This window comes from Trachemys scripta, chromosome 2, assembly GCF_013100865.1.
Source record: "Trachemys scripta elegans isolate TJP31775 chromosome 2, CAS_Tse_1.0, whole genome shotgun sequence".
Classification (NCBI taxonomy): domain Eukaryota; kingdom Metazoa; phylum Chordata; order Testudines; family Emydidae; genus Trachemys; species Trachemys scripta.
This window is the reverse complement of record NC_048299.1, coordinates 227,644,934-227,662,947: the sequence shown is the minus strand read 5'-3', so window position 1 is coordinate 227,662,947 and position 18,014 is coordinate 227,644,934. Positions and strand designations below refer to the sequence as shown.

The 18,014-nt window shown below is 40.6% G+C and overlaps 1 protein-coding gene across 10 annotated transcripts in view; it reads left to right on the top strand.

Moving 5' to 3' along the window:
- STAU2 (staufen double-stranded RNA binding protein 2) overlaps window positions 1-13,894 on the top strand; it is a 218,507-nt gene extending 204,613 nt beyond the window's left edge. For 7 of the 10 annotated variants that reach the window (XM_034763136.1, XM_034763130.1, XM_034763121.1 and 4 more), the window contains 2 exons: window positions 11,833-11,921; window positions 12,798-13,894. In XM_034763136.1, the coding sequence (XP_034619027.1) occupies window positions 11,833-11,921; window positions 12,798-12,891 (183 nt within the window). In that variant the 3' untranslated portion in view covers window positions 12,892-13,894. Of the gene's footprint in view, window positions 1-6,625; window positions 6,711-11,832; window positions 11,922-12,353; window positions 12,405-12,797 lie in introns of those variants that run through there. The other 3 variants (XR_004644768.1, XR_004644767.1, XM_034763123.1) reach the window with 2 other exon arrangements.
- Window positions 13,895-18,014: the final 4,120 nt, after the last annotated feature.

Here is an 18,014-nt window from a genome sequence, read left to right as displayed (position 1 = left end):
TGAGGAGGAGAAGGAAGTGTAGCAGGGATCTGCCAGCCCTAAGCACTGGGCTATAGGATATTCCAATGTGGGGCTCCCTCAGTCTCTCCTGCTCAAGCTGTTCCACTGCAGATAAATAAGTGGCGAGTGCTTGGAGCCTGCGGACTGGATCCTGGATCACCCACATTCTGGGTGACTGCTCCGACCTCCCAGACTATAGTCTCAGTCTCATGCTTGCATGCACTCTGTCTGATCTGCTGACTTTTTATGTACCCAAAGTGGAACAGCTTTAACAGAAGGGACTGAGGGAGTTCCACATCAGAATATCCTATATTATATACCACTGGTTAGGGTACTCACCTCAGAGGTGGCAGATCCCTGTTTAAATCCCTTCTCTTCATCTTGCAGAAGGATGACTTGAACCAAAGATCTCCCACATCTCCAGCTAAGTACCCTAACCATGGGTTAAAAGATATAAGGGAGGTTCTCCTCTCTCCCCTCACCCCCCCCCGCCCAGTTTCTTGTAGGAAACATCCAAGGCACCTGACTTGAAGAGAGGAGAGGAAAGAGAATCCCAGGCAGAGTTAGGCACTGAACTCTGTGAGAGGAGCAGTTGCCAGATTTCTACTGCATTAATAACCTCAAGTCACTTAAAAACTAGCTCCAAAGTAGCCTAATCTATTTATTGAAACAAAGGTTTTTTTATTAACACATTGGTCTATACGTCAAATAACAAATGAAAGCTTTCATCAGATACCTAGTACAGATTTGATTAATAAAAAAAAAAGCTACAAGCCCCAGCAGGAGTTGGTCCACATTAGCAACAAAGCTAAGAGATGACCATGAACTTCAAAATCAAACCCCCAAAACTGGGGGGCCTGGAAGGATGTGTGTGTACTGGGAGAGGATATTTGTGGGGGGTGCTGGGTGAGTGTACTGGCAGGGAGAATTTGGGGGATGCTGGAGGGGTACGTACGGCCTCACGCTCAAGGTGGGGACAGTGTCATGCTCCCTATCGTGGTGGCAAAGCTGGCACAGACCCAGGATGCAGCGCCAGCCTGCACCTCCCTGCGACTCTCTCACCTCTCCAGGGTGGGCAACTAGGGCCTGGCCCTGTCACCCCTCCCGGTTGGGCTCTGAGGTCCCTCGGTGGGACAGAGCTGAGAGGGGCATGGTGGCTCTGCTTACCTGGGGGGCTGGGACAGGCAGGATCTGACAGCTATGGATACAGGGGAGGAACCAATTGGGGTGCAGAGAGAGAGCCTGGTGGCTAGAATATGGAGGGAGGGCCAGCCTGGGCCTGACCCCGCCCCACATGTGTTTGCAGGGTGTACATAGTCTACTTGTGAATGCCAGTTACCCTATTTTTTGTGCTGTCACAGATTGCGACATTTTGGGCTAGGTACCATCCATGACAACTGGAGATAGAAGGCACTTCACCGTGAGCTGACACTGTTGGACGGTATATTTACCAGGACAGTGGCATTCCTGTGATGAAGTTTGTGGTCACTGAGTACTTGATAGGAATAATTAGGGCCATAATCTACTCTGAGATCCAAGCAATAAAGTCAACTGGAAACACACACCGAAGACAACAAAATTTGGCTTTTTGAGTTTCATAGGAAGATTCTGAAATGCAACAGATCTAAAGAGAGAAAAAACATCTGTACACTGTGCTAAAAAGACCCCATGAAATAGTTATCATGTGGACGTGAGCTGAAATACACATCCTCTAGTGCAGGCTCTGCCTGCTGGTCTCTGTGAAAGAATGACTTAATGTTATGAGATTGTCATTACAAAACATTTAATCCCTATAGAGGGAAGCAGGAAGAATATTCACAAATTTCAATACCATTCACTAATTGCAAATTAACTTAAGTAAAGCTACAAATAGCCAAAATAACTGGAAACCTCCATCTCCATCCTGATATACACACATTTTTATAATAGAAATGGCAGCCAAGACAAACAAAGAGCAATGTAGCGCATCCTGTTGGCATCATATCTTTTACACATTTCATGTATCACTTGTTTTCTGTATAGTTACTGCACTGCCAAAAACATCTGTTGTATAACCTATGGGTCTTTATTCACAAAACAGTTGTAAAATCTTCTGGGGGAGAGAAATATTTGTCTCTCGCGCTATATATATATATATATATATATATATATAAAATCTGTGCAGATGCTCTCTTGTAAGAAAATTCTCAGTGGAAGGAAGTATCAAGCCTTTAAAAACAGACATTGTTCACCAGATTCATTGTCAAATGTTCCATTTTTATTTTTACATTTAACTGAAGTTCAGAAGTTATTTTTATCAAGCCAAATTCATGTAGGGTGTAAGTCCAGTGAGGCCATAGAATTTAATTATGGATGAAAATTAGCCCATTGTCTTTGCTTGTAGTTCTTCTTCATTGCACAAAACTTAAAACCCCCTTCTGCTTCTACTCTGCATAGCCGCTCAACTACTAGCTTCCTTCCTACCTCCAGCTTCTCCAAGTTTATCATGGGCACAGAGTTGGGGAGCGGGTAAAGGATAAAGAGTTGTGAGGAGAGCAGCTACCAGGTCCATTCCTGCTCGCAGCCCCTCAGTTATCAGTTGCCCCCATCCTGGCTCCTAACAAAAGCATGGGGAAGCCAGAAGAAAGCAGAGAAACAATTCATAATTAAGGGTCTGGATGTACATCCATGAAATCTCTACACAACCCCATTCTCTATGCAATAGTAGTCTTCCACTTTTTCTTAAAAAAAATAAAATAAAAAAAAAAGACCTCCCCTCACCCCCCAAAAAACATTCTTTGTTACTGTGGAGTTAAGGTTACAGGTGTTTAGTAGTGCCCGGTGCTTCTTGTGTCCTTCCAAAAAGAAAGAGTTTAATTTCCTAAATCCAAACACTGGAAAATCATGAACTATAGAGTTAAGATCTCTTTACCTACATCTTAGAAAATGGGTAGCTTTGCAAGACAGTACACACACTCTAGACAATTGGAAAATGCGGAGTTAAGATGACACTTTCCACATGTTTCCCAAAAGAGATGGGCAGGAGAAGCACAAGACATTGTTGAGCAGCTGGAAGCTTAACTTCACCCTCACAAAGTGTCTTGTGAGCTATTACTATGTGATAAGTTCCACAAGCTAATTCAAGTATATGTGTGAACTGACTTCACTAGTTTAGGGTAGACCTTTACTTTAGACCTGAGTTTGCTACATTCCCGCACAATATCACAAATACTGAATCATGAAACAGTGATAGATAGTGTTATTGATGCTAAGGAGAGGTAGTTTAAAATATTGTTAGTTTGCTTTTTGTGTCCGCCATGTTTGGATCTCTGTGAGAAGTATGTGTGCACGCACCTCTGTTCTCAATGTTACAAGAAAAGTGAGACTAATTGGATTGTTTTTGCAAAATAAGCATCAAGATTTATTTTTAAAGTTTTGTAAAGTGTATTACAAATATTATTTAATATTGAATGGTATCTTACTGAATATTTTCCCTACTATATAAATCAGATAAAAATATCACGTTTCCATCCTTGACATCAGAGTAGAAAAGACCAGTGCTTTCGTTCAGCAAAGTTTATTTTTGCAGTGATATTCTTTCACTGCCAAAGAAAGAGGAAAATAGATGTTTTTACAAACTCTATTGTGAGATCCAAGGTAGTATTCCTCTAAGACGTTCCAAAATAGGGTTTCAGCAAAGGTTAAAGAAATACTTGTTGAAGATACTCTACAACTTTTAATCCTCTTTAGCATATTTCCACAGTAGGCAGTTAGACAAATAAAACAATAGTAAATATGTAACAAAGAAAATTTATTCTGATCCTGATAATTTTAACAATGAATTAAAAAAGAAGTCTGTACAGGCCCATTTTGGCTCTTGACAATTGTTTTCAGTGACTTGTAGTTCACAGAATCATAAAAATGCAAGGCTGAAAGGAACCTTGAGAGGTCATCAAGTCTGACCCCCTGCACTGAGGCAAGACCAAGTATACCTAGACCATCCTTGACAGCTGTTTGTCCAATCTGTTTTTAAAAACCTCCAGTGATGAGGGTTCCGCAACCTTCCTTGGAAGCCCATTCCAGAACTTAACGACCTTTATAGTTAGAAAGTTTTTCCTAATATCTAACTTAAATCTCCCTTGCTGCAGATTAAGTCCATTACTACTTGCCCTACCTTCAGTGGACATGGAGAACAATTGATCATAGTCTTCTTTATAACAGCCCTTAACATATTTGAAGACTGTTATCAGGTCCCCCCTCCATCTTCTTTTCTCAAGACTAAACATGCCCAGTTTTTTTAACCTTTCCTCATAGGTCAGGTTTTCTAAACCTTTGATCATTTTTTGTTGCTCTCCTCTGGATTCTCTCAAATTTGTCAACATTTTTCTTGAAGTGTGGCACCCAGAATTGGACATAGTACTCCAGCTGAGGCTTCACCAATACCAAGTAGTGTGGAATAGTTACCACCCATGTCTTACATACAACACTCTTGTTAATAGGAAGGAATAATTCTGGGGTGTAAGTGAATACTTTGCATTTGTCTTGGCTGAATTTTACCTTGCTGATTTCAGACCAATTCTCTGATGTATCAAGGTCATTTTGAATTCTAATCCTGTCCTCAAAGTGCTTGCAATCCTCCCAGCTTGGTATCATATACAAGTTTTATAAGCAGATTCTCCACTCCATTAACCAAATGATTAATGAAAATATTGAATAGTACTAAACTTAGGACTGACCCCTATGGACCTCACTAACTACGCCCTCTCGGTTGGAGCAAACCGTAGATAACTACTCTGAGTATGATCTTTCTGCCAGTGGTGCACTCACCTTATAGCAATTTCATCTAGACAACATTTCTCTCCTTTGCTTTTAAGAATGTCAAGTGAGACTGTGTCAAAAGTCATCTGAAATCAGGATATATCACATCTACTGCTTTCTTCCTATCCACAAGGCCATTAATCTGGTCAAAGAAGGAAATTAGGTTGGTTGCCATGATTTGTTCTTGACAAATCCATGCTGGCTATTCCTTATAACCCGGTTATCCTCCAGGTACTTACAAACTGATTGTTTAATAATTTGTTCCAGTATCTTTCCAGGTACCAAAGTTAGGATGACTGGTCTATAATTCCCTGGGTCCTCTTCATTCACTTTTTTAAAGATCAGTAACTCCCTTCTCCAGTCCCTTGGGACCTCACCCATCCTCCATGAGTTTTTGTGAAGGTAACAGCACATAATTAACCTGTGAACTCACTTCTACAAGATAGAAACTGGATGCTTATTAATTAATATAATATCACCTATAAGACCCAATCAAGGTTAATGGTTCCATTGTGCTAGGACATAGAGCAGCATGGAAAAAATGATTGTAAATTAAAATATTAATTTTTATTTAAATCAGTTTTTCTATTTAAATTAATACATTTTGCTTCTTAGAAATAAATCTATTTAAAATTCTGATAACCTATGTTAAAAGCCTAAACCCACTATAATACTAAAATCGTTAATTATATTTAATACAGACTACATTTAATTTATAATATATTAAGCAGTACATGTTTGCTGCCAAAGCTTTAAAGAAAGTCAAACCGCTGAACTGGTGGAAATCACTGAATCAGCACCTGGAACCAGTTTGTTGAAGTGCTAAATCAGCATTTGGCAGCTTTTGCAGGTATAGAGAGAATATTTTCTTCATTTCAGTTTATTCAACTAGTACAGTTTAATGGCTAGTTCATTGAAAGTTAAGAAACTGATTGGGAGTTGAAATAGCCGGAAAGCTTGCTTTTCTCAATCTACAAATACAAACTAGATGTGAGAATGAAATCTACTGGTTCAAAAGTCTTTAAAGACATGGTGACCAGAAACAATCAATTCAGTTCAGTAACTACAGATAATACTTCCGTTGTTTAATAAACCAGCTGGTTTTCAATACAAAACATGTTTTAATAAACTCATCTAAAAAAGTATCCAGAACATTTTAGGTTGTTTTATGTAGGAAACAATTTTAAAGTGCTTTTTTTGTGCATTTTTAATTGAAGTCCAATTTTCACCCAAATAGAGCTTGATGCAAATCACAACTAAAAAAAAAAGTAATCATCCAGTAAATAAGAAATGCATCATTTCCTAACATAATAAAAATATAAAAAGAAACAACATGAATCAATGCATGCTAAGATATATAATTGCTTAAAATATGTATGGTTAGCAAAGAATAGTAACAAATTTAGTATAAAGACTATATTTAATTGCAAATCAACCTTTTTTAAATGGTTACCAACCAATGAGAACCAACCTTTCTTTAGGAAAATACCTAATAAGTACCAATTGAAAACAAGTTAAAAATTGATTATTTAAATCAAGGTTTCCTGTCTGCTGATATAAATCAATCCATCCTGCACTATACAGACAAGTTAAAACGAGACAACAGTTCCTGCCCCAGAGAATTTACAATCTTGGCATCAGACAGGAAGCGACAGATGGATAAAACAGACAAATGGGGATGAGGTAACAGAAAAGCAGACGTCTCAGCTTGCCACTGCCCTAACCAATGCCAGACAGTATTGATTTTGTAGGCATCACAGCAGATGTCTTAATGAGGATAAGGTGATGGCTTTACAAATTATAACAGTGAGTTTTTCCCCATGCATAGGAGGTGGCATAGGAGAAAGCATAGAGTGACTGAAGGACAAGCAGATAATCAGAAAATCACGGCTGGCATTATTGGTAGAGAAAAGGTAAAGGTTGAGAGCTCATAGATCTGATGGGGGGGGCTAAAGGATGATGGGCCTTGAAGACAAAGACAAGGAGACAGTGGAAGACAAGTAGCCACTGGAAGGAAACAGCAAAGGGGGTGGATGTGGTCAGAATGCCAGTGTCAGTAAGATTATCCTAGCATCAGCATTTTGAATTGACCTGAGGGAGGCAGTGTGGCTGGCTTCAGTGCTAGAGAGGAAATTACATAAATTGAGGTGTGAGATGATGAGTGCCTGGCAGACTGGACAGATAGAATAGGACAAATCTTAGAAATATTATGTAGGTAGAAGCAGTGAGACTTGGACATGGTCTGGATGTGCAGAGATTTATAAGAAGGAAATAACTGATTTGAGTGACTAAATGGTGGAATTATTCAAAGTGAAGGAAAAATAGGAAGGCTTTTGGGTTGGAGTTCAAAAGCTCAGTTTTGGCCATGTTGCCAGCTGGACATCCATATGGAGATGTCAGAAAGATAGATGAAGATCTGAGATTGGATGGAAAGAGGCAAACCTTTAATGGAGAGGTAAATTTGTGAGTAGTCAATGTAGAATGGTATCTGAAGCCATGCTTGTGGTTAAGAGCTCTGAAAGAAAAGGTATCAAGAGAAGAGTAGGGAGCCAAAGACTGAGCCTTGAGGAATACCCACTCAACAGTCCACAGAAAGAGCAACATGAGAGAACAGAGTCTCAAAAGCCAACAGAAAACTGAAATTTAAGAAGTAGCGAGTGGGTCAGTGGTGTCAAAGGCCTCTCAGAGCTCAAGGAGAACAAAGTTGGAATAGAGGTCACTGGAGATTTTAACGAGAGCAGTTTCAAGGTTGGGAAGGTGGTTTAAAGAAGGTAAAGAATGAAGTTGGAGGAGAGGAACTCAAGGCAGCAGTTGTACATGGTGTGTTATAAGCTTGGCAGTAAAGGGATAGTATTTGGAGAGGCAGGTGGGAGTCAAGGGTAGAATTTTGATTTAATTCTTTATGATGGAGGAGACTAAAGCGTGCTTGTATTGTGAGGGGAAGGAGCCTTGAAGAAGGATAAGGGAGAGTGGGGACAAGAGAGACCAAGCAGAATGGGATGGGGAGGGGTATCCTCTGGAGCATATGGAGGGGTTAGAAGAGAGTAGATGAGAAATCTTATCAGAGGAGAAGGGAAAGGAGGGAATAGGGCATGTCAGTCAAGGTGGAAAAATAAAGCTGCTTGGCTAGGAAAATAGTAGAACTGCACAAGGAAGAGAACAAATTTGTTGTGGAGGAAGCTTGCATGATCATATGGCTTTCCTAGAGTTGCTAGAGGTGGAACAGAGGAAGCAGATACTTGGGTTGATCCAACGCTGTGCTTTGGTAAGGCAGACTATGTGATGGGAGAGAGTAACAAAGGAGTTGAGGGTGGTGAAGACTGTAGAATGGAGGGAATCAACAACCATGTCAATGGAGTTGGGGGCCGAGAGCAGACAAGAAGTTATCAGTGTTAATACATTGGAAGTCAGGAAGGACTGGGTGGCAGGGCAAGGGGGGCATGTAGGTAATGCTGATAAACTCAAGTTTATCAGGATATTTTTAAAGGTTCAGATATTTATATGGATAATAAAAAATCCATAATTGCATTTGATAAGATAAAAATGTGCAAACCCTCATGCTTCTTGATATAAGCCAATTACTAACTGCCCGGAATTAGGAAGAAACTTCTCTGAGGGTCAAGTTACTCCATGCTTGTCCATTATGGAGTTTCTTGTGCTGTCTTCTGAAAGCTTTAGGTACTGTTCATTGTCAGAAACAGGATATTGGAATGGATGGACCACTAGTATAATGCAGCATAACAATCCTTGTGCTGCTATTCAGCTGGCCCGGATACACATTGTCTAGCAATATTTAAATTGTGTTAACATACTTTTCAAGGGAAGGCACCATTGAGAGAATCCAGGAAACATAACTATCACTTTAATTGTGAAAGCAGATCCAGCGTTTTGTTCCAACAGTAGCCTGTGTGTGATTCTTGGGGTGATAGTTGTGTCTCTGGTCCAACAGGAACTGAAAATTCAGATAAAAGCATACAGAGAACCTGTTTATGTTGACAAGTAGGAATAAAGAAACTTCACAGAACAATCCAATTTCTAAATGTTTATTCTGGGGTTGGCCCTTGAGGAATGGAAAACTACCGATTTCAGGATAAAGGTGAATTACAGAGCAAAAAATAAATTGAGCCTAGATCTTCTTGTTGAATGTCCCCTCTAACATAGCTTTTGACACAGAAATGTGTGTTAATTTTTAGGGTGGTGGATTAATCGCAGTTAACTCAGGCGATTAACTCAAAAAAATTAATTGTGATTAATCGCAGTTTTAATCGCACCGCTAAACAATAGAATACCAATTGAAATTTATTAAATATTTTGGATGTTTTTCTACATTTTCATATATATTGTATTCTGTGTTGTAATTGAAATCAAAGTGTATATTATATTTTATTACAAATATTTGCACTGTAAAAATGATAAAGGAAATAGTATTTTTCAATTAATCTCATACAAGTACTGTAGTGCAATCTTTGTCATGAAAGTGCAACTTACAAATGTAGATTTTTTTTTGTTACATAACTGCACTCAAAAACAAAACAATGTAAAACTTCAGAGCCTACAAGTCCACTCAGTCCTACTTTTTGTTCAGCCAATCGCTAAGACACACAAGTTTGTTTACATTTAAAGGAGATAATGCTGCCTTCTTCTTATTTACAATGTCACCAGAAAGTGATAACAGGCATTTGCATGGCACTTTTGTAGCCGGCATTGCAAGGTATTTACGTTCCAGATAAATATTACAATTGATAGGACTTGAATTTTTTTTTTGTAAGTGCATTCTTTATTCCGTTGCTTCTGTCTCCTCCCCTACACCTGCTTCAGTTTGCTAGGTAAATCCCTCTTCTCTCTGCTGATTGCTCTGGCAACTGAGACAAAAGCTTTCCCATGATTAATTAGCAAGCATTGATTATGAAACTTTCAGATACTACATATCTCATCTTCAGAACACACCCATTATAACAAACAAGTTGCCACCTGTTTTGTCTTAAAGTTGAAATGCAAAGCGAACCTGAAAAACAGATTTCATTATCTAAATGTCCCTAATAACTAGGCTGCACTGGGCATTGAGCATACAAAAAGTTTTACCTAACTTTTTTAAATTCTGTTTTTTTTCTCTGAGACTTTCTCAAAACTTCCTGGTTCACTGAAGGTATTCAAGACTGTGACATCACAAATATCAGACCCCTCATTGCAATCTATACCTGATGTCATTTTCTGGGAAGCCTTCAGTGACCCAAGAAGTGCTAAGAGGATTTCAGAAAAGAAGAAAACAAAATTAATAGGGCTGTCAAGCGATTACAAAAATTAATCGTGATTAATTGTGCAATTAAAAAAACCCACGCGTAATCACATTGTTAAACAATAATAGAATACCATTTATTTAAATAATTTTGGATGTTTTCTACATTTTAAAATATATTGATTTCAATTACAACACAGAATACAAAGTGTGCAGTGCATCCAGCATAGGCTCATGGACCTTCTAAGTGTCTTTCATTGACCCATCTATAAGATATATCCGTGCCACCCACAGTGCTCTTCTAGATCTAGCTATTGGAATGTAGGCATGTTCCTCCACCACTACCCCTTCAGTGTTCCTCCTTTTTATTACATTACACGATCCACCTCTCTTGAATGCTCTGTAACTTGAAGTCTTTAAATCATGATTTTTGAGGACTCCAGTAACTCAGCCAGAGGTTAAGGGTCTGTTACAGGAGTGGGTGGGTGAGGTTCTGTGAACAGCAATGTGCAGGAGGTCAGACTAGATCAGTGATTCTCAACCTATTTACCATTGTGGGCTGCAGGTTGAGAACCACTGCGCCAGACACATTGGCCCGCCCAGCCCTGTGCTGCCAGCCTGTTCCTTCCCCTCAGCGGCAGATCCGCACCATGCACCGCACTGACCCCCCTGCCCAGAGACCGCCCCCGCCAACCCCACCCCCACAACCCCTGTGTCCAGCACACACACCCCACCGCTGTGGGGCAGGCAACCAGGACCCCATGGCTACAGGTCCAAGAGCAGAGCCCCAAGTAAAACAGCCCCCCTCCAAATCCCTAGTTCCTGGGCCTATGCTGCCATTCTCCCTCTACCCCCTCACTGCCCAGAGACCCACTCTCCCGCATACTGACCCCTGCCGCACTCACCTCCCCAGCTGCTGCCAAGAGCGCTCCAGCAGGACTACCAACACCTCTCCCCCTCAGCAGTCCCACCCCCTGCCGGGCCCAACCAGCATATTTTTTATTTTTTTATTTTTTAAGCATGCAGCTGGGTCACAGCTGTGTGCTAATTGGGCCACATGCGACCCGCGGGCTGAGAACCACTGGACTAGCTGATCATGATGGTCCCTTCTGACCTTAAAGTCTATGAGATTTGCAAGAATGACTGACCTAAGATTCCCTCCTCAGGACCAAAGGGAAGCGTGAGCTCCATAAACACACTAAGGGCTTGTCTATACTTACGCGCTGGTTCGGCAGCAGGCAATCGAACTTCTGGGTTTGATTTATCGCGTCTTGTCTGGATGCGATAAATCGAACCCAGAAGTGCTCCCCGTCGACTCCGGTAATCCTGCTCGGCGCGAAGAGTACGCGGAGTCGACGGGGGAGCCTGCCTGCCGTGTCTGGACCGCGGTAAGTTCGAACTAAGGTACGTCGACTTAAACTACGTTATTTATGTAGCTGAAGTTGCGTACCTTAGTTCGAATTGGGGGGTTAGTGTAGACCAGGCCTAAGGGAGGCTGGGAAGACTTCATAGGCTAGAGAAGTGAGAATTCTAATGGGCATATTTTCTCCTTAATGCTAGTAACACAACTTGCATTAACCCTTAATGGGAGTTACTCATATGCACGGAGAGGTGAATATATCATTATGTTTGCTCACAAACCAGCTCTTTATCATGGCATTGTACTATAGACTCTTTACTACCATCCTAACTTAATTTGCCGCAATATACAAGAGATGCATTTAAAAAGAACTGCCATTAGTGACTACCTTAATTATATCATTACAATACTAGTCGTTGACAACTCATTTTTTATTCAGGCAGCTTTAAGTGCCTTGAAACAGTTTTCGGAACAGGGACTGGATCCAGTGGAAGGGGCTATGAAGGTTGAAAATGGAACACTTGAAAAGTAAGTGTCATTTACTCTTTTATACTTTAATGCCTGTGTGCTGTGCCCCATAAAAAATGTTAATTAAAAGCTTAATTGCCCGTCTAGAACTTAGCAAAAACTGTAGTTCATTTCCTCTAGAATTCACATATAATTTGACAGTTTGCTCACATAAAAAGCATTTCACTTTTAGTACTAGTTGTAGTGTTTATTAACTAGTAATGATGCAGCCAGCCTTCTCATGCAAAGTTTTTCTTTTTAATTGTATGGCTATTATGTAATTAGCCTAACATGAGTAACTGGAAATTTTATTTTAGCGATCCATCTTGCTTTTAGTCAAACAGGTTGCAGTGCATGATGTTGCATGTAAGTAGCTTTCTGTCAATCAGTGTTTATGTATGTAATGTCAATTTTATCCTAAAGAATTTGAAAGTAAAGCAGAATTTCTTTCAGTCCTTAAGAACACTGATCTGGAATTTTAGCTCTGAGGAATATACGATAGATGTAAGTTTCACAGTGGATTTTTAAAAATTAATTATTTTGAAAGAAAATAGGATTGTTTGTAAAAACCAGTACATTTTCCCAACTTTGAATGTAGCATAAGGAACAAAGTAATCTTAAGTTACCAAATAGCAGCGTAAGAGATACACTATAAATATAAGTGGCATTTGGAATTTTCAATAGATATACTGTGCCTATTTATAAAACTGATTTAATCAGAAACATTTTCCACATGATCTCATCAGCATAGTATCTGAGCATAAATATTGTTGTTTCACTTTAAAATGTCACCTTTCATGGTGACCTTTGAATCTCATGTGCCATCTGCTAATAAACATGTCTTAAAGATGTGCAACCCTGGACCTTACCGCTCTTGTTAATGTATTAATCTTTCAGACAAGTCAAGCATCTGGGAGAGAAAGCAGACAATAAACAGACTAACTCAGGCACCATTGCTCAGGACTGCAAGGATTCAAAGGCTGTCGTCTAGGAGCTTCCCAGCACCCATGGCCGCCACTGCATCCTTATAAACCTGTCAACACGCAATAGGGTGTATGTGTACGAGGAAATGAATGACTAATACTATTATTTGAGTCTTATGTGAAGACAACACTATTCTAACACAAGAGATAGTATACATGGTACTGCTTATTCAACTGGGGGGAAAATAAAATTGAGCTTTTCCCTCAGAACTTGAGATCAGATCATAACTCAATTGCCCAGAGGCAGCAGAAATCTGATCATGTTACTGGAACTTAAAATAACAATTAATTAACAAAGTGTTATGAAAAAAGGTAAAGTTTTAAACTGATTAATATGAGTCAGCATTGATTCAGTCACACAATTTTTTCATAGTGTAGTTTAAGTTCAGCTTTACTCTTTTTTAAAATAAATGCTTGAATATTTTAAAATTAACCAATGACAGTGCTGTGAGAATTGTAGTTGTTGTCTTCATATATAGTCATACAGCTTATCTTTTTATGCAGCCATTATGCATTCTTCATTCTGTATCAATATGTATGACTTTAAGATGCACTACTCAGAGTTGTATGCAAACAGAAGTTTAAATCATGAAAAGTCTTTGCTTAAACATGAACTGATGTTAGTAATGATCAGTCGCAATATACTCCAGGAAAAGCAGTTACCGTATTTGATTTCCCTCCCCGTTATCAATTGAAGAGGCGTCTTGCCTCCAAGGAACATTTCCCCCTTAATTCTGCTTTCTGTTGTGTGAAGCACATCTACACCCCATTCTGTGTGTTGTATCAACCCACCGTTTGAATCAACTGAGTGTTTTTAATAACTGCATTCTGATCAGGAACAGCAGATAGGATTGAAATGTTATCTAGAAAAGGGAAGAAAACAGTTGAAACAGATGGAAAGATTTTCCTTATAGAAGGTATGGTATTAGAGATTAAACTGGCAGCTGCACTCGGTACCAGAATGTTCAGATATGTGGGCAAATGCAGTAAAACCACATCAGTTCATGTGTACAATGGTGGTGTCATCTCTTCTTTATTCTTTAAAAATATTCACCTAGCAGGACTACTTGAAAAGTCACAAAAACTTACACTGAACAACTAGTACCTATGATAAGAACTGGATTAGACCATATCTTCCACCACGGGGTTGCCTCCTATGAAACTATGGTTCTACTTATATATAACCCCAAGCTCATTTTAGATTCAAGTATATAATTTTTTAAAGAGCTTTCCATTTTTTTTATCTTATGCAACAAAAACATGACGCAGCTGTCAATTGCACAACAATAGAATTACAATTACATAAGATTTCACAAGCACATAACCCACAAATCACAACCTGTCTGACTCACCTGACCTGAAAACACACAAATAGCAATATACGGAAACAGTGCAAATTGCATATGTAACTGGGCCCCATCTCTGAAAGTCCTTTGATGCTCTATGCTCTGCAAGGTAATAAGTATCATAAAACACACAAAGCTAGTTGCTGTGAAAAATTATATCCACAAAGTAGTGGCTTTACATCTGATCCTCTGCAGAATGCTCAGTCCTACTCTCATGAAGGTACTAAGAACCTTCATGCTCAGAGTTCTCAACTTCTGGGGGCTCTGCCTTCCCACCTCCCCCCAACTCCAGGTACGAGCAGTGCCTGTCTGGCTCCCAGAGTTGGAGAGGCTGGTGGGGAGGTTGAGTGCCCAGGCTCTCTGGTATCTGGGCCGTCTTTTGTCATTTTCACACAGAACATTCTCTGAGGTCAGTCAACAAACCAAAAGTTTCACATTTGACATTTCATCCTGCTTAGGGTAAAAAAAAAAATTCCCCCAAAAAACGTTTTCTCAGAAATGGATTCCGTTTTTTCAGCCACCTCTAATGCTGAGCACCTTAGCTCCTGTGAAAGTGTGTAACTTCCAGGAGGCATTTGGCAGGATCAGAGTCTTAAAATGGTAGAGAAATATTGAACTATGACCAATGTCTTTTTCAAGGAGCGCATTGTCTCCATTGGCTATGGAAGTGGGCAGTTCTTCTGCACCCTTCAGTCTAGCAGCCTGCTAACCTAGGACAGGCTTAGACCAGTGGTTCTCAACTAGGGTACACACAGGTCTCCCAGGGGATACATCAACTTATCTAGATATTTACCTAGTTTTAAAACAGGCTACATAAAAAGCACTAGCGAAGTCTGTACACACTAAAATTTCATACAATGACTTGTTTATACTGCTCTATATACTATACACTGAAATGTAAGTATAATATTTATATTCCAGTTGATTTATTTTATAATTATATGGTAAAATGAGAAAGTCGGCAATTTTTCAGTACCAGTGCACTGTGACACTTCTGTATTTTTATTTTTATGTCTAATTTTGTAAGCAAGTAGTTTTTAACTAAAGTGAAACCTGGGGGTACGCAAGGCAAATCAGACTCCTGAAAGGGGTACAGTAATGGAAAGGTTAAGTGCCATTGGCTTAGATTACTGTTGACAGCGTTTCCAAATATGCTGTACATATTACAGGCCCTATTAACACCTATCTTAGAGAAACCCACAAGAGGAAGAGAGAAACCTATTTTTAAAACACTTTGCATGGTGAACTGCATGTATTTAGGGTAATATTCCTCCTGTTGAGACTGGGGAGGGACTAGCAGCAGCCATTTGGAGGGGTGGAGTGGCACAGCCTTGGATTGTGCAGATGTTCAGAGGTCTCCAGGGAAATCGACAGATCTGGGCACATCCAAGAGCAGAGCTAGCACAACCACACTGAGTCCGACCCCTCGACCGCAGTGCTCACTCACTTCCATGGGTTGGCTTCCTGAGGAGGAGAAGCTGATGTTGCTCAGAGCAACGTCATCTCCTGATGAGAAGTGTGCCGGAATAGGAGATCTGTCCCAGGTGATAATATTGCCAACATCAGTCACTTCCCAGCTCTGCCATCTCTAGTCCAACATAGTCTCCAAGGGGTTTCTCAATGTATTTCGTGCTGTTCGCTTGGAGGCTCAGGTGGATGAAGGAACCAATGCCAGAATTGCTTTGCTCCTCTATCTCTACTAACTTTGGAAACTATCAGGCTGAAATTTTGCTTTTTTTCATGTTCTCCATGTTATACAGCAACATGAATAGCACAAGTGTAGATCAGGGCAGTAGATTCAAAGGTAAGTCATTCATATGCAAGCAACACCATTGACTTTTGTGGCATTGCCTGGGTGTAATCAAGGAGATTGCTTAGGCATAATCCACTTCTTCTTCAATGCTTAGCCAGACTGTCGGCTGTAGCAATCATTTGCCATTTGGTCCGTTCCTGCACAACTGCGAAGGTGTGACGGCCTGAGAGTCCAACTACTCTTCACTTTAACAGTTGTATTATAAACATGTATTATATAAATGGCAGATAGCCCCTCCACTAAAACTCAGTAACAAACCAAAATCTTGCCCCTGGAGTTACACTCAGAAACAATCACAACTACACAGTTCACATCTGAAGCATCAGTGTCCTCCAAGCTCATGTTGCCCTCTTCTCTGTGTTGAATTCCAGGTGTCTCCCCCAAACTCTTTATGCAGGGTATCCAGCCTTTGCCCCAGACAAAAGGGAGTTGATAATTTCATTTCTCTGTCAGACTCCAGAAAATGCCTTCCGCTTCACAAATAAAACCCCTGAGTAGTCCAGCTAGAACGTTCCGGTTGATTCTCATGAGACTCTCAATGTAAGTGCCAGTTCCTGGGCACTGTAGCCTTTGGAAATTTTACTGCACTAACTTACAATGCAATCTTCCAAGTGCAATGTAATTTTAGTCTTTGTGAAACCTGTATTAACAAGAGGCCTGCTTCTACCTAGCTTCGTGCCTTGTGTGGTCATTTAAACCTGTACAAAGGGAGTGTAAAATGCCACCTGGCTCAGTGGCTAGTGTTTTGTGTTTACTTTATGCAGGTATAAGTGACCACGCAAAGTGGAAGGCAGTTGGAGAAGCAGAACCAATGTTTCCTTAGGCTCAACATTAAACATTAAAGGATTTTTGAAGATTAATTAAACCTGATGCTGTGCTTCTTGAAAGAGCACAAGGTTGACTATTAACAACTCAGGTCCAGACTACATATGCTCAGAAAACTATCCAAGCAAAAATGGCACCTTCCTAGGCCTGCTCCCAGTGTCTAGTCAGTGTCATGACTTTATTTTTCTGACAAAAAAAAGTAAGATTTCTACTATTTTTAACTTTGTTTAGTCCTGCGGAACCAGGACAGCGCTGAGCGAGTGAGCTGGATTTGTTTCGGGGTCATGAATTGGTAACAGAATTTGTAACGATTTTACAACTGCCAAATTGTCCATTCCTGGTGATGCCCAAACCAGGAAGAACATAAACTGATGTTCACATCTCAGGTGGTGTGCACAGCTGGCAGTTACCAGCAGGGCCGGCTCTAGGTTTTTTGCCGCCCCAAGCGAAACAAATTTTGGCTGCCCCCCGTCCCAGCCCCGGGCTCCTTGCCGCACCCTCCTGCTGCCCCAGTCCTGGATTCTCCCCCCCTGCACCCCCCCCCCCTGCTGCCCCAGCCCTGGGCTCCCCCCCCCCCCCCAACACACACACACCTCCTGCCGCCCCTGCCCTGGGCTCTCACCCCCCACCCCCCGCACCTGCCCCCTCCTTCCGCCGCAGCCCTGGGTCACTGGTAACTTGCTCCCAGGGCAGGTCATTCAGCAGGAATTTTAGATGTGCACAGAACACAGATAGGTTTGGTTCCCATATGGTTACAGAACTGCAGTGAAGTGGAACAATTTTCAGCTTGTGTGATTGGAGGATATCTGGATGCATATTATAAGACTGTCCTACATAAATGAGGAAAAGTTGAGGTGCCTTTATTATTCTTTTGTTCCACTCTTTCTTTCTCTGGGGAATTTGCCAATGCAATATCACTGTCTTCCTTTTAAACAAACAAACAAAAGGCAATGGCTGTTGAAAATAGCAATTCCAGTCCTAATAACCACTGGGAAGCATTTCTTGCTCAATTTTATCCTACTTTTTCTACAGCAAGTTATAGTGGATCAGTATATTTGATTTGGGAGAAATGAAGTAACAGCTGCCCAAACTGAGCTTGAGCACTCCTGAATTTTGAGGTGTTCAAATCTGGAAGGCAGGTGCTGGG